Raw genomic sequence first — 21,097 nt, forward strand, 5'->3', positions numbered from 1 at the left:
TGCCTACGGCGCTGAGGACCTGGGTTCGAATCCTGGCCCTGGGTCACTGTCCGTGAGGAGTTTGCACATTCTCCCCGTGTCTGCGTGGGTTTCGCCCCCACAACCCAAAGATGTGCAGGTTAGGTGGATTGGCCACGTTAAATTGCCCCTTAATTGGAAAAAGTAATTGGGTACTCTAAATTTATTTTTAAAAAGTGTATGATTCCATAGGAGTTAGTTGCCCTCTGGTTTCTTGCATAAGTGGTTAGTCTTCCCAGTATGAGCCAAACACTGGGTATTGCAAACCTTTTGCACCTGTGGCATGACAGTGTGTAAGGCTAGCCAGTTCTAATCCTAACCATATTCATTGGAATATAAGTGAAATACTGCAAATGCCGGAGATCTCAAAATGAAACAGAAAGTGATGCAAACTCAGCAGGTTCTGAAGAAGAAAACGTTAACTCGGTTTCTCACTCAATTGGAACTCAAGTGAATTTCATTCTGCCTTCCCTGAAAGCACTTTAACTGAAATCAGTTCATCCAACAACTTGCATTTATATATAGCTACTTTACTATATAGTAAAACACCCCAAAGTACTTAATAGGATTGATAAATAAACAAAATTTGGCATCAAGCCACAAAGAGATATTAGGGAAAGGTGACCAAATGCTTGGTCAGAAAGGTAGGTTTTGATAATTGTCTTAAAGCAGGAGAGAGGGCGAGAGAGGTGGAGAGGTTTACTTCCTGCACAGAAGTAAACCTAAGACTTTTGGATATTAATAACTGGATTGTTGCAACTGTATAATGTATGGTGTGACCGCACCTGGAGTACTGTGTACATTTTTGGTCTCCTTATTTGAGGAGGGATATAATTGCATTAGAGGTGGTTCAGCGGAGGTTCAGTAGATTGATTCCAGAGACGAGAGGGGTCTGTCTTATGAAGAGAGATTGAGCAGTTTAGGCATTTCTCTCTCCAGTTTAGAACAATGAAAGGAGGTCTAATTGAGGTATGTAAGATGATAAAAGGACTTGACAAATTCCAAAGTGACAAACATAGAGCAGATGTTGCCTCTTGTGGGGCAATCTAGACTGAGAGGATATGGGTAGCAGGTGTAATACAGAGACAGGGAGAAATTACTTCTATCAAAGGATCGGGAATTTGTGGAATTCACTCCCCAAGAGTGCAGTGGATGCCAGGACATTTGAGTAAATTTGAGGAGATAGACAGATTTTTAATGAATAACAGGTTGAAGGGTTATGGAGAACGCGTGGGAAAATGGAGTTGAGGCCGTGAGGAGATCAGCCACGATTGTATTGAATGGTGGAGCTGGCTCAAGAGGCTGAATTGCCTATTCCTCTACTGGTTTTTATGTTATGTATTTACAAAGTGAACCATTGGCTGCTTGAGTAATTTTAAAACCAAAGGATCATTTTCTCAGACCCCAATTAATTCATGAAGTAAATGGGCTGCCAGTTATTATAATTACGTAGACTGAGATGTGTTACTTCTGTAAAGGTCCAATGTGTTTTCAGTAATGCAATTCATTCACTGTTGTATCAAACATCAATTTCCGGCGTTTAATCACTTGTTTGGATCACCACCTCCAGCAGTCATAGATATCAATCAACAGGTTGCTTGTGACAATATCTGAGGCCCATCCAAGTATATAACAGTATACATTCCTTTTTAAGTGAATACATTACTGATGTTTCCACAGGAGTTACCTTGACCAAGAATGATGACAGCCCGTGAGACACTAGCAATGACCGACCCACTTTAGAGGTGGCACGACAGGATTCGGTAAAAATACTAAGATATTGATTTTGTTTTTAAGAAGAGCGGGCCTATAATGTGGAAGGGATTTGTTCAAATCATATTCTCAAAAGGTCCTTCTCAAAACCACTGGTAAGAAGAGCTTTGGAAACACAGGCTTTTATCACAGCAGGATTATCAGAGCACATAAATCAGAGCTCGAGGATGGTTTTGGGACCATCGATCGCAGGCCAGTCCCCTCCCGAGCACGGCCGTGGTGCTCACTCCCCTCTCTGCCCCCCACAAGCGCCAAACCAGCGTTTGGCACCATGTTCACGACGGCAGCGACCAGGTGTGGTTGCCGCCGTCGTGAACCGGTTGCAAACGGCAGGCTGCTCGGCCCATCCGTGTCGGAGAATCGCCGGTCGCCGTGAAAAACGGCGAGCGGCGATTCTTCCAAGCGGGAGGTGGGAGAATCGCGGGAGGCGCCAGGGGGGCGTGTTATGAGTCACCCGGCCCTCCCGCAATTCTCCCGCCCAGCGTGGGGAGCGGAGAATCGCGCCCAGTAGGTTTTGGACAGAGGCTAACATCTGCTTAGTAGAATTTTTAAGATGATTTGAGTGTGTTTAAGATGAATGATTTGTTGGTTAAAAAATATAATTATCAGTAATTAAGTCACATCTTTGCTCAACCAATTTGGTTTGCATTTCTCTTACAGTTAAATGCACAACTTGCCTCATGTTTTACAGCTAGCATTTGTTTCAAATAGAGGCGAGAGGCCTCATTCATATTTTATAGCTGTCAAAATCTTTAACGAGGTGAAGGAAAGGAATATCCAACAGTCCACAAAAGAGAAAGGAAAGATTGTAAATACTTACTAACACGGAAGAGACATTATTTAAAGCCCATTCTACAGAGGAGTATTGCTTTCAAAATACTTTAAATTTACTATTTTTACCTGAACAAAATGTTATTTTCCAAATCTGGCCGCAAGCAATTGAACCTCCACTTCTACTGTGCCCTCCCTCTATCACACAAACATTAGAAGCATCAACTAGGACTTGCACCTAGATACTTGCAGGCTTACCTCACTGGTAACAGTGGTATTGAGCACTGCCCAAAGAGAAGGAAAATAAAGCTGTGGTATTAACATAATGAAGGCAATGCAAGGGTTAATCAAATGTATACAGACAGCCACTCGAGGGAGCTAGTCCCATATGTATGTAAGGGGTAGGGGTAAGCCTTGTGGGTCAGAGAGATGACGAAGAGATAGAAGATAGTAAGGCATGAGAGAGAGAAAGCAGTTGTGTACTTGAGAGTTCTGCAGTTGGAGATAGCATAGTTTAATACAGTAACCTTCTACTTTAGGTGCGTGGGTTTCCTCCGGGTGCTCCGGTTTCCTCCCACAGTCCAAAGATGTGCGGGTTAGGTGGATTGGCCATGCTAAATTGCCCGTAGTGTCCTAAAAGGTAAGGTTAAGGGGGGGTTGTTGGATTACGGGTATAGGGTGGATACGTGGGTTTGAGTAGGGTGATCATTGCTCGGCACAACATCGAGGGCCGAAGGGCCTGTTCTGTGCTGTACTGTTCTATGTTCTATATAGTAAGTAGTGTAAATAAATTTATAGTTTTGTTTGTTAACAAGACTTGTTGTTCTTTGTTCAACACTACGCTTCCAAGCCATCCAGGTGAAGCAAAATGGTGAACAACATAAAGCATTCCTAGTTCATCTTCTCCTAACAAAATGACTATAAGACCTTGCCTTCGCTATTCTCTCAGCTGCACCAAAATGGCGGCATGGTGGCACAGTGGGGTGGCATGGTAGCACAGTGGTTAGCACTGTTGCTTCACAATGCCAGGGACCTGGGTTTGATTCCCAGCTTGGGTCACTGTCTGTGCTGAGTCTGCACGTTCTCCACGTGTCTGCGTGGGTTTCCAGTTTCCTCCCACAAGTACCAAAAGACGTACTGTTAGGTAATTTAGTCATTCTGAATTCTCCCTCTTTGTACCCGAACAGGAGCAGACATGTGACGACTAGGGGCTTTTCGCAGTAACTTAATTGCAGTGTTAATGTAAGCCTACTTGTGACAATAAAGATTATTCTATTCTTAAAAGCAGCCTTGATTCTGTTTCAACGTGTATCCATCTTAGCCAATACCTAACTATGCAATAACCAGAAGTATCCATTTGCAATCAGAATTGAATACTAAGTCTTTCAGTCATGCCCCAACATGCTCTATAAACGTTTGGAGGTAGACTGAGAAAAAATATAGTACGGCAAAGCCAGACATAAATAGTTAAGTTTCTTTATTATATACTCAACCAGGATTCTCCATTTGGGAGACTAAGGGCTATGTGGTGACATCATACTTGTGTTGTAATTCACCAACTGACCACTAGGAGTCTCATTAGTATATAAGTGAATGTTAGAGTCAGGTGGCCTCAGACTGACAGAAGAGCTGGAAGAGAGAGGTTTCTTGTGCATGATCATACTGTTATTCATCTGTTGACTTGTATATAGTTGACCCACAGTTAAACTTAATAAATAGTTTATAGGACTTCCGGTGGCGGCCATGGAATGAGAGGTCGCGTATTTGGTAGCTCCTGCTCGTGACGGACCGTTTGGACCTTTTCTCCCGAATTTTTCGGGATTTTGTTGGAAAAGCGGGGGAGTGAGACAGAGAGGAGAAATCCCCACCAGTATATGGAGGCGTGGATCAAAAGTCGTTATATAAAAAGAAATAGTCGAGCAAAGAAGGCGAGTGCAGAACCCGCAGCACTAGAAAGTATGGCAGAGGGGCATGATCCCTGTTTGGTGGCACAGTGGTCAACGGTACAGCCGGTGGAGTTCATTCATGAGAGCTTCGCCAAGCAAAAGAAGGAAGGGTTAGACCTGATTAGGGCAACGATCGATCGAGTGGAACAGGGGCTGGGAGCCCACGGACTGGCGATTCAGAAGGTAGAAGAGAAGGTGGCCGAGCACAAGGACTATTTAATCACGTTGGAGGCGGAGGTGGGTTTGATGAGGGACCACGAGAAAAAGCTGCAGGAGAAGGTGGAAGGCCTGGAGAACAGGTCCCAGAGACATAACCTGAGGATCGTCGACCTCCCGGAGGGCAGCAAGGGATCGGACGTAAGGGAGTATGTGGCGAGTATGCTGGAAAAGTTGATTGGGGATGGAGCGTTTGTTCGACCCTTGGAAGTGGACAGAGCGCATAGAGCACTTGCGAGTAATCCGCGAGTAAATGAACCGCCGAGGGCGATAGTGGTGCAAACGCACCGGTTGCTGGACATGGAACAGATTTGGCAGTGGGCCAAGCAGACACGGAGCTGCAAATGGGAGAACTGTGAGTTACGTATCTACCAGGACCTGAGTGCGGAACTGTCCAAAAGACGAGCTAGATTCAATAGGGTAAAATCATCCCTCTTCAAGAAGGGGGTAAAGTTTGGAATGTTATATCCAGTGCGTTTGTGGGTCACCTATGAAGGTCAGGAACATTATTTTGAAGTGCCGGACGAAGCGATGGATTTTGTCAAAGATAAAAGGCTGGCAGGTATTTGAGGGCATTGAACCTTGGGGGAGGCTATTGCGGTGTCGATTCTGTTAAAGTTATTTTTGTTTTGAACTGTAAGAATTTTTGGGCCATTGCTCAGATCTGTAAGTTAACTTTGTTCCAGTGGGGGAGGGTGGATAGATGATTTTCTTTTGTGTGGTTATTGGGGACTGTGATGTTTTAAATATGGATGTTCAAGCTACGGGAGAGGGAGGACATTAGGAGTTGGATGTCTGGTGCCATGGGCGGTGTCTACCAGGCTAGCTGGGTGGGCTAGCAGGTGATAAGTGTGTTAAGGGGGGGTTGGGACTGTGGTGCTGCTAATAGGGGTGGGTGAGGGCGGGGGGGTGGGGGGAGCTCCCGACTAGGCTGATCACATGGAATGTTAGAGGGCTGAATGGACTGGTTAAGAGGGCTCACGTGTTCGCGCATTTGAGGGGTTTGAAGGTGGACGTGGCAATGCTACAGAAGACACAGAGGGTAATAGATCAGACCAGATTGCGGAAGGGGTGGGTCAGCCAAGTGTTTCATTCAGGGTTGGACTCTAAGACTAGGGGGTCGCTATCCTGATCAACAAACGGATGGCATTTGAGACAAGGAAAATAGTGGTGGACGCGGAGGGTAGGTACATCATGGTGAGCGGGAAGTTGGAGGGGATGCCGGTGGTGCTTGTGAATATATACGCACCAAACTGGAACAATGTGGAATTTATGAGACGGGTGTCAGGGAAGTGTAGCCACCTAAGATGGACATTGGGCTACCAAAATGGAGAACTGCTAAGGCTGCAGGGAGAAAACAGTCTTAGTAAGGACAAGCAGTTTGCAGAAGGCTAATTAGGATTCTGCACGTACAAAACCAGTTTATGGCCAGGTGCAGGATCTCAGCTTAAGGTGTAAATGGCAACAACGATTTGCATAGTAATGAGGTGATCCAGATCTGGGCCCACACAATAGAAACATTTGGGTTTGAATGGATACTTTGAGTGGACGCCCAGACGAAACGGCACCAGAAGTATCCATCACAAAGAACCCTAGAGACCGCCCCACCCATCGAGAAGAGACCCTCAGATTGGGGGGTTTGGAAAATATCGATTCGGAGAAGACCCAATTTTGTTTTGCTCCGGCTCTGTTGTTTGGCTCCGACTCTCTGCTGTCTTCATCGCTTTGCTGATACATCGCATCCTGACTCCAGTTCCATCACCAGCCGTTGAGCACCAGCCATCGTTCAGTAAGTGCCAAAACAACGCTCGCTACGTGACCCAGGCATTGCTTATACTCTAGCCGACTATTAGTGAACAGAAGGTGCAGTCCAGAAAGGAACAAAGGCCTTGTCCCCTGACCTTGCTGGTTCCTACTTAGATAAGTATTTAGTCGTTTAATAGTAGAAATAAGTATTAGTCTTTAGCGTATGCATGCGTATTTATTATATTGGTTATAATAAATATCAATCGTTTGAACTTACTAATCGGTGTACAGTTTTATTACTTTGAACCTGACCTTGATATACTTGTGAGGTGTCTAAATACGGCACCTGGCGACTCCGAGCAGAATTACATACACAGAGCTGTAGTAGTGTTAAGCACACGGCCTTTAAACGGAGGCGGGTTAATACACTCCAATAAACGCATAATACACTCAAGTAAAACAGAAGATCCCGGACCTAGATTTGCATAAGCTGATCATGGGGGGGGGTACTTTAAATACGGTCATTGATGCAAGGTTGGACCGGTCGAGGTGAAGGACAGGGAGGGTGCCAGCCGTTGCAAAGGAACTAAAGGGAATCGTGGAGCAGCTGTGGGGGGTAGACCCATGGAGGTTCGGATGGCCAAGAGTGAAGGAGTTTTCTTTATTCTCCCATGTGCTCAAAGTATACTCCCGGATCGATTTTTTAAAATTTTGAGCAGGGATTTATTGGCGGGAGTGGCTGATACCGGGTATTCGGCGATTGCTGTGTCGGACCATGCCGCACATTGGATGGATTTACGGGTGAGCAAGGAGGGCGGTCAGCACCCGCAATGGAGACTGGACATGGGGCTGTTCGTGGATGAGGGGGTGTGTGGGCGAGCGAGGGAGTCCATCCAGAACTATCTGGAAATAAATGGCATGGAGGAAGTCTCGGCAGCAACGGTTTGAGAAGCGCCAAAGTCAGTGGTTAGGGGGGGGAGCTAATTTCGATACGGGCCTATATGGAAAAGGTGGAGCAAGCTGAGATAGATAGGCTGGTTGGGGACATACTCCAGGTATATAGGAGATATTTGGAAGTCGCGGAGGTAGGGCTATTGAAGGAGCGGCAGAGGCTACAGATGGAGTTTGGTCTGTTATCAACAGGGAAGGCGGTGGAGCAATTGAGGAAGGCAAGGGGGCTATGTACGAGTATGGAGAAAAGGTCAGCAGGATGCTTGCACACCAGCTGAAGAAAAGGGAGGCAGCCAGGGAGATAGGAATAGTTAAGGACAGAGGAGGGCACACAGTCTTGGACCCAGCAGGGGTGAACGGGATGTTTAAGGAGTTTTATAGCCAGCTATACGAGTCGGAACCCCCAACTGGGGTTATGGGGATGAGGCAGTTCCTGAGTGAGTTTAAGTTTCTGAAAGTGGAGGAAGGGTTGGCGGAGGGGTTGGGAGCCCCGATTGGAATTGAAGAAATAGTAGAGGGGCTGGAGGCCATGCAGTCGGGTAAGGAGCCGGGACTGAAGGGCTACCCAATGGAATTCTACAAGAAGTTCTCGGAGATCCTGGGCCTGCTGCTGGTGAGGGCATTTAATGAGGCAAGGGAGCGGGGTGTCCTTCCCCAAACAATGTCTCAGGCCTCGATCTCACTGATTCTGAAGCGGGAGAAGGACCCAGAGTTATGTGGGTCATACAGGCCAATCTCCCTATTGAATGTTGATGCTAAACTGTTGGCTAAAATCTTGGCCTCAAAGATAGAAGACTGTGTCCCGGAGGTGATAGGGGAAGACCAGGTGGTGTTTGTTAAGGACATGCAGCTAACAGCCAACTTTAGAAGGCTTGTAAATGTTATCATGATGCCCTCAGAGGGGAAGGAGATGGAGGTAGTGATCGCTATGGACGCAGAAAAGGCCTTTGACCGGGTGGAGTGGAATTATTTGTGAGAGGTGTTAGGACGGCTCAGGTTTGGGCAGGGCTTCATTGATTGGGTTCTGCTGCTGTACCAGGCACCAATAGCAAATGTATGAACGAATCGTCTGATGTCGGTGATGTGTTGGGTACTCTGGATCTGTGGAGACTGCGTTTACCCTAGCAGTAACACATACAGGCTACCAACAATTGAAATAGTACAACACTATTTTATTAAGCTTGGAACTGTTGAACATACTTTCACCGTGGGTCGACACTATGTTAGATTAAACTGAAGACCTATGCCTATCCTGAGCAGTCTAGACTATCAGCACATGGTGAAGATCTGTGCTACAAGCTGTGGGCTCTATCCTTCTCAGAGGCTGCATCCCGAATGAGTGGGAAAACTAGTGCCCTCTGGCTTTATAGTGGGCGTGCTCTAACTGGTGATTGGCTGCTGTAATGTGTGTGTTGATTGGTCTTGCAGTGTGTCAGTCAGTGTGTGTCTGCACCATTATATACTAATGTGTATATTATGACAGTCGGGGCTATTTTAAGCTGCACCAAGGGACAAGGCACGGGTGCCCCCTCTCCCTGCTGTTGTTTGCCCTGGTCATAGAGCCACTGGTGATGGCACTAAGAGCGTCTAGGGACTGGAAGGGAGTGATCGCAATCCAGAGGAGGATCGTGTGGGAGCGAGTGGAGGCGGCATCATGTAAGGACACAAGTCTGGGGGTATTGATAACGGCACCTCTGCCGTTCCTGTTGACACGGTACTCCACAAGCCCGTTGGTAGTGGCGGCCCTGAGAGTCTGGGGGCAGTGGAGGAAGCATGTGAGAGTGGAGAGAGCATCAGTTTGGGCTCCAATTTGTAACAATCATCGGTTTGTACCGGGAAAGCTGGATGGGGGGTTTCGGAGGTGGCAGAGAGCAGGGATCGAGAGGATGGGGGATTTATTTATAGATGGGAGCTTCCCCTGTTTGAAGTATTTAGAGGAGAAATTTGAATTGCCAGCAGGAAACGGATTCAGGTGTCAGCAAGCATGGGATTTTTTGCGAAGGCAGGTTTCGACTTTTCTGTTTCTACCACCACGGGAGGATACAGGACCAGGGTAGTTTCTAGAACAGGGGTGGGAGAGGGGAAGGTATCTGATATCTACAAAGAACTCATGGAGTCAGAGGTAACTCAGATAGAGGAGCTTAAGGGAAAATGGGAAGATGAGCTAGGGGAGAGATGAAGGCAGGTCTGTGGGCGGATGCCTTGAGTAGAGTCAATACGTCCTCACCATATGCCAAGCCCAGCCTGATACAATTTAAGGTGGTTCACCGGGCACACATAACGGTGGCCTGGATGAGCAAGTTTTTTGGGGTAGATACAGGTGTGTGAGGTGTACGGGGGGGGGGGGGGGGGGGGGGGGGGGGGGGGCAGCAAATCATGTCCATATGTCTTGGGCATGCCCGAAGCTTAGGGGATTCTGGGAGGGTTTTGCAGATGTCATGTCCAAGGTACTAAAAACACGGGTCCAGAGTCCAGAGGTGGCAATATTTGGACTGTTGGAAGATCCGTGAGTCCAGGGGCGAGAGAGGCTGACGTCTTGGCCTTAGCCTCCCTGATAGCCCGGAGACGGATATTGCTAGCGTGGAGGGACTCGAAGCCCCCGAAATCAGAGACCTGTGTTAGCGACATGGCGGTTTCTCAGTCTTGAGAAAATCAAGATTTCCCTAAGAGGGTCAATGCTGGGGTTCGTCTGGAGGTGGCAGCCATTTGTCGACTTCTTCGGGGAAAATTAACTGTCAGCAGAGGCAAAAAATTTAAAGAGAGTTAGGCTATTTTCTGTTTAGGGTAGGAGAGACTTGTTAGGGATGGAGATGATTTATGTAATATGTTTATATTTGGATTTGCATTGTTCACTGTTGTTGTTACTGTTATTATTATAAAATTACAAATACCTTAATAAAACATTTTCCGATCTTCCCTCCCACCCCAGTTTTGACCCCTCCCCAACCTTAGGGAGGCTGCTGGGAATATCCCTTCACCCTCTCCTCCTGGTCGTAATCCCGAGTGCACCCTCTGGCACCTGGGAACCTTGGCACTGGCACTCTGGCAGTACCACCCAGGCACCCTGGCAGTGCAGCGGCACCTTGTCCTGTTCCCGACCACCCGGGAGTCGCTCATGGTCTGGAAGCCCCCCCCCCCCCCCCCCCCCCCCCCCCCCCCAGGTGCCATTCCGACTGGCCTACATTTTTGAAAACCAGTACTAAATGGCGCCTTGGCAAGTTTTCCCAGGCGTAGGCATTAGGTCCGAGATACCGGGAAAATCCCACATAGACATATTTAAATGAGTAATTTAAATATGCTGATCAAGATCACGCTCAGTGAGGGAGTGATCTATTCGTGATGTCTCGCGAAATTCCATTAAAACTGGTGAGGCAGTTCGAATTTGCAAATCACGCGAAAGGCCTCTTGCGAGATTCAACAGCCTTGTCCCGACACCAAGTCAGGAACCGACGAGGTCGTTAAATCATGTTTAGCTCACTGGGCTAAATCTCTGGCTTTTAAAGCAGACCAAGGTAGGCCAGCAACACGGTTCAATTCCCATACCAGCCTCCCTGAACAGGCGCCGGAATGTGGCGACTAGGGGATTTTCACAGTAACATCATTGAAGCCTACTCGTGACAATAAGCAATTTTCATTTAATTTCATTTTTTTTTCATTGAGCACTCAGGACCTAAGACCAACAAAATGGATGTTTAGTGCTTACTGCAATAGGCTAACAAACATATTGGGCTGGGTTCTTCCGCCCTGACCACTGCAAGATCACCATGAGCGGGACGCGGACCATGTAAAGGTCCATTGACCTCGGGTGGACATTCCGGTCGCCTGGCGGGCACATCCGGATTATGCCGTCCATTGTTTACAGTTTTTGTGTTTCAATTTTAACATGTAGCCCAATTAACATTGTAGCCATCTTTCATCTGGGAACATGTAAAATAAAACACTTGTGAAGAGAAATTATTTTAAATTCCAACATGTTAAATGGAACTCTGTTTCTCCCCCTCCCACAAAATACTCTTTATTGTCAAACAAATCCCAAAGTGAGACTAATGAAAATGTATAAAGGACCGATGAACATTTATATAAGCCACATCATACCTTCTTCTGCTTTAGAATGATGCTTTCTAAGTCCTGCTCCTTACTTTTCAGTTCTTTCTGCAACTGATGGTTTCGATCGCTGTGCTTCCACACATCCTGTGGAGACATATAGCAAGAGCAAGTTAAAATGTGCACTAGATAGCCTTTCTTTGAATTCCTCCAGTAAAATTGAATTGGTTAAATACTCTGTCCTTGCTTGAAGTAACCATGTGCGCAATTCTCCCAACGGGAGACTAAGTGCCGACGCCGGAGTGAAACACTCCGGTTTTCACTTCGGCATCGGAGGCCGCTCCTCGCCCCCTATTCTCCCACCCCCAGAGGGCTAGGAGCGGCGCCGCGTCAATTTCACACGCCGGGCCTTGGCGCCGCGTCAAAGCGGCATCGCATAAATGACGCGGCCGGCGGCGCTTAAATGATGTCACCCGCACATGCGCAGGTTGGCCGGCGCCAACCCGCGCATGCGCAGTTGCAATCCTCCCTGCGGGCGCCCCACAAGACATAGAGCATTGATCTATTGATCTTGCGGGGCGGCAGAGGAAAAAGAGTGCGTCCTTTACAGACGCCGGCCCGCCGATCGGTGGGCACCGATCGCAGGCCAGACCCCTACTGAGCACCCCCCTGGTGCTCGATCCTCCCTTCCACCCCCCCCCTCCCACAGGCTGCACACGCAGCGTTCGCGTGCTGTTCACGCCGGCAACGACCAGGTCTGGTTGGCGGCGGCGTGAACCCGTCGGATTGGGCAGGCCGCTCGGCCCATGCGGGCCGGAGAATCGCCGCTCGCCTGTTAGAAACGGCGAGCAGCGATTCTCCGAGCGGCCTGTCGTGAAACGCGCACGCCGTTTTGGGGGGGGGGGGGTGGAAGAATTGCGTGCGGGTGCCAGGGCGGCGTGGCAGGAATCGCCCGGCACTCCCACAATTCTCCCGCCCGGCGTGGGGGTCGGAGAATCACGCCCCATATTTTTTAAATCAAATCCAGAGTCCTATTTGTGTATAGTAAAGTCCCACAAGCAAAAGTGAGATAAATGTCTAGATTATCTGCTTCACTAATGCTGTTTGAGGGTTTAAAATTGCTTAGGCCACCAGGGAGACCTCCTCTGCTTTTTAATATTTGGGTTAATTGACCATGCTAAATTGTCCCTTTGTGTGCAACGGTTAGGTGACTAATGAGATTGCAGGGGAGTGGGCCTAAGTAGAGTGCTTTTCAGAGGGTTGGTACAGACTTGGTTGGGCCGAATGGCCTCCTTCTGCACCGTAGGGATTCTATGAATACTGCCATGAAATCTTTGATGTTCACATGTCAGGCAGATGGGAGCCTCCTTTTCATCCAAAAGATGACAATCCAGCACACATTTAATGTTGTGTTTAGTTTGCGCACTCAGGACTCTGGAGTGAGAATTAAAGCAACAAACCTTTGGACTTTATCCTCCTTCATATCCGTTCTGTCAAGATATCTTTGGTTGCTTTCAAAATTCAAAGATTGGTTTTGGAAATAAAAAGGGAAATTACTGCAAAAATACTTCACTCCATTTGTCTCTCTCCTAGGGCGGCACGGTGGCGCAGTGGCTAACACTGGGATTATGGTGTTGGGGACCCGGGATTGATCCCGGCCCCGGGTCACTGTCTGTGTGGAGTTTGCACATTCTCCCTGTGTCTGCGTGGGCTCCACCCCCACAAGCCAAAGATGTGCAGGTTAGGTTGATTGGCCACACTAATTGCCCCTTAATTGGAGAAAAATAATTGGGTCCTCTAAAATTTAAAAAACAAATTGTCTCTCTCTTTCCCTTATATATGTATCATCAATTGGGGACTTCTGTTTCTCAAATGCATAAAGCTAAAGCTAATTTCTTAATCCAAGAAGTAAAAAAGGGGAGACAACAATTTGAATTTATAGCGCCTCTGAAATAATAAAATATTTCAAGAACAGTGAGTTAGTTAATCAATGGATCTCTCTACCATAACAGTCCCCTGTCACCCCCGTTTGATCACCCTCCACACCTCCCCCTACCCTTTCCCCATGCAATTCTCTCATCCACAGAATATCTGACACATTCAGTGTAATATTTTTATTAATTTATAGACTAGAAAACAATAGAACCAACAAGGTGTGCAATCAGAATGCTGCTACTATTTCTCACCGATTCTCTCATTTAAGAAAATGTTCACTATAAGTTGAAGTTTTCGCTCAATGCTTTTGAAATATATGCTTTCATTTTTCAAAATTATTTAAAGGAAAGCTACTGAGTAAAAGGTATTAAAGGCCAAAGAAAAATATTCCCATCATTACAGTTTACTGAATATTGCCAAGGCAACCCAGGGAATGAGGTACGCTGCACACACATATTGCACAATCCAAATTCAACCTCACAAATATCACAGCTCGGGACAAAATCATCAAGTCCTTACCACAGGCTTTTGGGAGAGATTGAATCCTTCAAAAACCTTTAGAGGGCGTTAAATGACAAAAAGACAATACAGCAGATAATTCTAACATGGTATTGTGAAAACACAATTTTGTGATCAGTATTATTTGCTTAAACCATTATTTTGGACTTTAGTATTTTCAGTTACTGAAAAAAGAGCAAATAATAAAAATAATTAATAATAAAGAAAATGTATTTTGAATGACTTGCGGGAACCCAGCAGTCAGATTCAGCAATCTCACTAAAAATAGCAGCTATTTTGAGTCACACAACACTTGTAACATCGACCCATCACAAGAATGCCTGCAAGACAAACAGGCAAGCATGAGTCTTGAACAAAACATATCTGCCATGTGACAAAATGAACATATATTGAATAGGTTTCTAAGGATGCGCCAAAGCATATGCTCATATCCAGAGTTCTGAGGGGATGAACTTTATTCGAGGTTGTTTAACAGAAATTAAAGGTGTATGAATTAACTGTGCCTCCAAAATAAAATAAGTTACCTGACTCAACAGCTTTTCTTTCTCTTTCTTAATCTGTTGCTCCATTTCTTCATATAAGTATCGTACTTCTCGGTCATGGTCACATTCCTTCCTGTATTTAAGGGAAAGAAAGGAGCTTCAGGGTAGAAAATAATGCATGCATACTTTCGCACTACTTGGGGCAAAAGGCCTATACTCAACAAAATGATTCATCTTGGAATAACTTTCTCTGACTTTAATGCAGAAATATTAGTGATGAACAAAGAAAATTGTATTTTAATTTAATGGTGGGAATGCAGAGAGGCAAGCGTACAGGCAGAAAGCCTAATCTTTCTTGAGTTTCTGACACCTTTGCATGACATTTCAATTCCCTTGCTATTTTCTCTCCTCATCTCATGAATTTAATGGTCTAAGTGCTCATACTTCCTTTGCCAGCCTGGAAGCTGGAAGCCAGCCAGGGGCTGGTTTAGCTCACTGGGCTAAATCGCTGGCTTTTAAAGCAGACCAAGCTGGCCAGCAGCACGGTTCGATTCCCGTAACAGCCTCCCCGGACAGGCACCGGAATGTGGCGACTAGGGTGTTTTCACAGTAACTTCATTGAAGCCTACTCGTGACAATAAGTGATTTTCATTTTTCATTTCAAGTGAGTATTAACTTCTGTGCCCATTCATTATGGGTGCAAAAGACATTGTGGGCTAATTCAATTCTGCTTTGCCTGGAACCTGTAAGTAAACATTCTACAATGGGGATTGCTTGATAATGGTCATGAACCAAGTCTTTGAATGCAAGGTGCAGTCTGTGCTTATTAATAACCGCAATTGATTACCGCTTCAATGCCTGTTCCATGGTTTCCTTGTCGTGCTGCACCTCCTGGATGTGCGTCGAAACTTTAGATAAAAACTGTTCAAAGTTAGCCAGCAGCTCAGGCTTGTCCCTCCTTAACCTGGTCCATAACTCCCTTACTTCATATTGACTGGAGGGGAAGAAAAGGAAGACTTTACAGAAACAGTACGTATCTAATATGAACTTGCTGCCTGAAAGAGTGGTGGAGGCAGAAACCCTCATAACATTGAAGTATTTAGATGTGCACTTGCAATGCCAAGGCACACAAGACTATGGGTGAAGTGCAGGAAAATGGGATTAGAATAGTTAGGTGATTGTTTTTGATCAGTGCAGATGCGATGGGCCGAAGAGCCTTTTCTGTGCTTTAGACCTCTATGACTAGATTGTTTACTTATCAATCCAATGCTATTAAATGAATGGATTACGTCAGTATTCAATTTCTAGATGTTGTCATCAATATATCATCAGAATATTCTATCAGAAACATTGGCACAGTGGTTAGCACTGCTGCTCCACAGCACCAGGGACCCGGGTTCAATTCTGACCCGTGTGTGGAGTCTGCACTGCCTGTGTGGAGTTTGCACATTCTCCCATGTATGTGTGGGTTTCCTCCAGGTGCTCCGGTTTCCTCCCACAGCCCAAAGATGTGCAGGTGAGGTGAACTGGCTATCCTAAATTGCTCCAACGGTTAAGGGAGTTACGGGATTAGGACGGCGGGGGGGGGGGGGGGGGGGGGGGGGGGGGGGTTGTGTGGCCGAGGTGGGGGGGTTGTGTGGCCGAGGTAGGGTGCTTTTTCAGAGGGTCTTGACTTGATGGGCCAAATGGTCTCCTTCTGCAGTGTAGGGATTCTATGATCAGCTACAGTAGTGTTGATCAGTCTATTAAATTGTTTAACCACATTATGTTTAGGCTGTGCTGTACTGCCCAAATTTTAAACTACATGTGTGGGTAACCCAATTGATGCAACAATAACCTTTCCTGCTCTGAACTTATTTATTTTATACATGGGCTTTCCCGATCTTTGAAGGCAGACTGAGCAAGCATTTGGCAGGACAAGGCCAGACACAAATCACACTTTGTGAGCAGAGAGGGCAACAGCTAATCAGATTCAAATGGGTGCACCTTTTCCATATCTAACCATACAATATTATGCATGTTCTTTAGCTTCCCCCATGAGTCACCTATCTTGACTTAAAATAACCCCTAACTAACCATATTCATTTTTCTCTTAACCTAACCAAAATGTACCGTTGCAACTTTTAATATCAAAACCTGACTAACCGTATCCTTTGTTAGGTCTAATTGCCTGTCATAGAACATAGAACATACAGTGCAGAAGGAGGCCATTCGGCCCATCGAGTCTGCACCGACCCATATTAAGCCCTCACTTCCACCCTATCCCCATAACCCCAATAACCCCTCCTAACCTTTTTGGACACTAAGGGCAATTTATCATGGCCAGTCCATCTGACCTGCACGTCTTTGGACTGTGGGAGGAAACCAGAGCACCCAGAGGAAACCCACGCAGACACGGGGAGAACGCGCAGACCCCAAGCCCCCTTACAGCATCCCCTCCCTTCCAGGACCCCCACCTGTCACCCACACAACCTCCCAAAGGTCCCTACTTACCTGCCCCGCACACCCCCCACGGGGAGAACGTGCAGACTCCACACAGACAGTGACCCAGCAGGGAATCGAACCTGGGACCCTGGCGCTGTGAAGCCATAGTGCTATCCACTTGTGCTATCATGCCACCCATTTGTCTTTCCATTGCTGCTTTTGTCACATCACCAACATATAAGGTGCAACCTGTCCACTGAATAAAGTAGTGCTCTACGGTTTTTGTTGTAATGCCTTGCGATTGGAAAATGAACAATGGCCAAACTTCAATAAATTTTCAGTGACAGCCACTTCAAGCCATATTGAATAATATACAAAATATGTTCTGCTGATCTTTGTGTATATTTACAGTCCTGGATCTGATTTTTCAGGATCTCACTATAAGCCTTGCGTATGTATATTCCCACCATCAGATTAGATTTAAGATTGTATCCTCCATCTCTCTCATCTACACAAGAGCTTTCCATCTCTCCCTCTCTCTAACCTATGTCTGTTCATTAACCTTTCGAACAAAACTATTACTTGATGAGAGTTTGTTCCTTCAGTGCCTGCGTGCCAGAGGAAGGCTATTCTACTCCCTGCTTCTAAAATACAGGTCCTCTGAGCTCACTCGGTTTTGTGCCTGATTAAGGGGTTGGGTCAAGTTGTATCAAGCATACTCAGAGAACAGACGTTGCTGCAGAGGAGTGAACACAAAGATGCTTTCATGAACATTTGCTCGGCAACCTGCTTTTGTTCTAATATGGAGATGCCGGCGTTGGACTGGGGTGAGCACCTCAGGAGAAAATGTCCCGAAGCGTGGTACATTGGCGAGACCATGCAGACGCTGCAACAATGAATGAACGGGCATCGCGCAACAATCACCAGGCAGGAATGTTCCCTTCCAGTCGGGGAACACTTCAGCAGTCAAGGGCATTCAGCCTCTGATCTCCGGGTAAGTGTTCTCCAAGGCGGCCTTCAGGACGCGCGACAACGCAGAATTGCCGAGCAGAAACCTATAGCCAAGTTTTGCACACATGAGTGCGGCCTCAACCGGGACCTGGGATTCATGTCGCATAACATGCCAGCAACTGATAGAAATGAGGCTATGACAGGTGAGGACCTTGAGAGGATTGTTATCACTAAGGAGGGAGTGATGGGCAAGCTAATGGGGCTAAAGGTAGACAAGTCTCCTGGCCCTGATGGAATGCATCCCAGAGTGCTAAAAGAGATGGCTAGGGAAATTGCAGATGCACTAGTGATAATTTACCGAAATTCACTAGACTCTGGGGTGGTCCCGGTGGATTGGAAATTAGCAAACGTGACGCCACTGTTTAAAAAAGGAGGTAGGCAGAAAGCAGGAAATTATAGGCCAGTGAGTTTAACTTCGGTAATAGGGAAGATGCTGGAATCTATCATCAAGGAAGAAATTGCGAGGCATCTGGATAGAAATTGTCCCATTGGGCAGACGCAGCATGGGTTCGTTAAAGGCAGGTCATGCCTAACTAATTTAGTGGAATTTTTTGAGGACATTACCAGTGCAGTAGATAACGGGGAGCCGATGGATGTGGTATATCTGGATTTCCAGAAAGCCTTTGACAAGGTGCCACACAAAAGGTTGCTGCATAACATAAAGATGCATGGCATTAAGGGTAAAGTAGTAGCATGGATAGAGGATTGGTTAATTAATAGAAAGCAAAGAGTTGGGATAAATGGGTGTTTCTCTGGTTGGCAATCAGTAGCTAGTGGTGTCCCTCAGGGATCCGTGTTGGGCCCACAATTGTTCACAATTTACATTGATGATTGGGGACCAAGGGCAATGTGTCCAAGTTTGCAGATGACACTAAGATGAGTGGTAAAGCGAAAAGTGCAGAGGATACTGGAAGTCTGCAGAGGGATTTGGATAGTATAAGTGAATGGGCTCGGGTCTGGCAGATGGAATACAATGTTGACAAATGTGAGGTTATCCATTTTGGTAGGAATAACAGCAAACGGGATTATTATTTAAACGATAAAATATTAAAGCATGCCGCCGTTCAGAGAGACTTGGGTGTGCTAGTGCATGAGTCACAGAAGGTTGGTTTACAAGTGCAACAGGTGATTAAGAAGGCAAATGGAATTTTGTCCTTCATTGCTAGAGGGATGGAGTTTAAGACTAGGGAGGTTATGTTGCAATTGTATAAGGTGTTAGTGCGGCCACACCTGGAGTATTGTGTTCAGTTTTGGTCTCCTACTTGAGAAAGGACGTACTGGCACTGGAGGGTGTGCAGAGGAGATTCACTAGGTTAATCCCAGAGCTGAAGGGGTTGGATTATGAGGAGAGGTTGAGTAGACTGGGACTGTACTCGTTGGAATTTAGAAGGATGAGGGGGGATCTTATAGAAACATTTAAAATTATGAAGGGAATAGATAGGATAGATGCGAGCAGGTTGTTTCCACTGGCGGGTGACAGCACAACTAGGGGGCATAGCCTCAAAATAAGGGGAAGTAGATTTAGGACTGAGTTTAGGAGGAACTTCTTCACCCAAAGGGTTGTGAATCTATGGAATTCCTTGCCCAGTGAAGCAGTTGAGGCTCCTTCATTACATGTTTTTAAGGTAAAGATAGATAGTTTTTTGAAGAATAAAGGGATTAAGGGTTATGGTGTTCGGGCCGGAAAGTGGAGCTGAGTCCACAAAAGATCAGCCATGATCTAATTGAATGGCGGAGCAGGCTCGAGGGGCCAGATGGCCTACTCCTGCTCCTAGTTCTTATGTTCTTATGTTCTTATGTACATTCACCCCCCACCATCTGGCATGGGCTTGCAAAATCCTACCAACTGTCCTGGCTTGAGACAATTCACACCTCTTTAACCTGGGGTTACCGCTATCTCTGGATCTGTAAAGACTTGTTTACCTGCAAATACTTGCATTCTAAGCATTGTCTGGTATCTTTGAATATGTGTATCTATATGTTTCTGGAACATACCTCTTCATTCACCTGAGGAAGGAGCAGTGCTCCAAAAGCTAGTATTTGAAACAAACCTGTTGGACTTGGTGCTTTTGTTTTGTAAACATTTTTGTTCCTCTTTGGGTCAACATTTCTGTAGAACTATAAATCTAAACAATACACTAACTACTGTTTTATTTTGATATAAAGGTAAAATTCCCATCATTCTTCATGAACACCGTGAAAGGTCAAAAAGGTCCATTCCTTATCCAATTGAGAAATTATGGGTCTTCAATTCACTGAATTGTGCTTGACGCAAGATTCCATTTGAAAGTCTACACCAAGTATGTTCTACGGACTACATATAATCGGTTTTTGAAAGTTTCCAATAACTTTCTTTCCTCTCTAACTTACAAATCATGCTCATCTCATTAAGAGTTTGACTCTGAACACCATTGAACGCAAGATACAAACAAACAGTCGAACAGAATTACAAAACACTTACTCCTCGAAGATCTGCGAAGCGCCGAGGGCTGCATCATGACACAAAATCGCTTCTCTTCCTCATCATCTATGATGTCCAGATCATCAGACCAGCCAGACTCGAACGTTTCCTCAAGCTTGGAGCTTTCTAGCCTTTCCATTGCTGGTGATACCTCGATGCCGAGGAATTGTCCTGTATTTCAGGAAATATCTTACAAGCTACTCACCAATGGATCAAAAAAACTCAAACTTGGACAAGCGAAGTCCTTTGGGCTCCTACTGGTCAGACAGTGGTTGAATTGAACATATTGGAACTGGTGTACTAAAGAGAAAGAACGAGCAGCAACTGGAAAATCCCGCTGCCGACCAAAGGCAAGCCACCTCTGCCACTGGAGAAGGGAGCGAGCAGCCTATGGTCCTTGGGGACTATGGCAGCCTTCTTTGGAGGTCAGTTATTTAGTATTGCGGAGAGATAAACTTTAAGAAAATTTTCCCTAAAGATCGGAATGCATTATTGACCTTTTCACTTTGTTACAAATGCTGGGCTTTACAAGACAGTTATGTTTTAGAATGTCTCCTTTAACTCCGAATATTCTGGATGAGCGGGATGGTGAGGTCATTCTAAACACCTTTGCATGGAAACAGGCATACGTGGTCTGCTTACCTTGGAGAAGAAACCACAACAGAAACCTTTTGAAATCAAAGGACAAGCTTTTGCATCTAGAGTACCTCACATAAAGAGGACAGCAGCTCTGTGTAGAGAGAGACAGAAAAGGAAATACTCCGGTGTGAAGGAACAAAACAGCTACTGTTGTGAAGAGC

The 21,097-nt window shown here is 46.0% G+C and overlaps 1 protein-coding gene across 1 annotated transcript in view; it reads right to left on the reverse strand.

Moving 5' to 3' along the window:
- Positions 1-21,097, reverse strand: part of cracr2b (calcium release activated channel regulator 2B) — a 175,504-nt gene that overhangs the window by 74,862 nt on the left and 79,545 nt on the right. The window contains 5 exon segments of the mRNA XM_038807477.1: positions 11,517-11,612; positions 14,444-14,534; positions 15,249-15,395; positions 20,298-20,325; positions 20,328-20,468. Coding sequence (XP_038663405.1) covers positions 11,517-11,612; positions 14,444-14,534; positions 15,249-15,395; positions 20,298-20,325; positions 20,328-20,468 — 503 coding nt within the window.

The sequence above is a fragment of the Scyliorhinus canicula genome, chromosome 9 (assembly GCF_902713615.1).
Source record: "Scyliorhinus canicula chromosome 9, sScyCan1.1, whole genome shotgun sequence".
NCBI classification, from domain to species: Eukaryota; Metazoa; Chordata; class Chondrichthyes; order Carcharhiniformes; family Scyliorhinidae; genus Scyliorhinus; species Scyliorhinus canicula.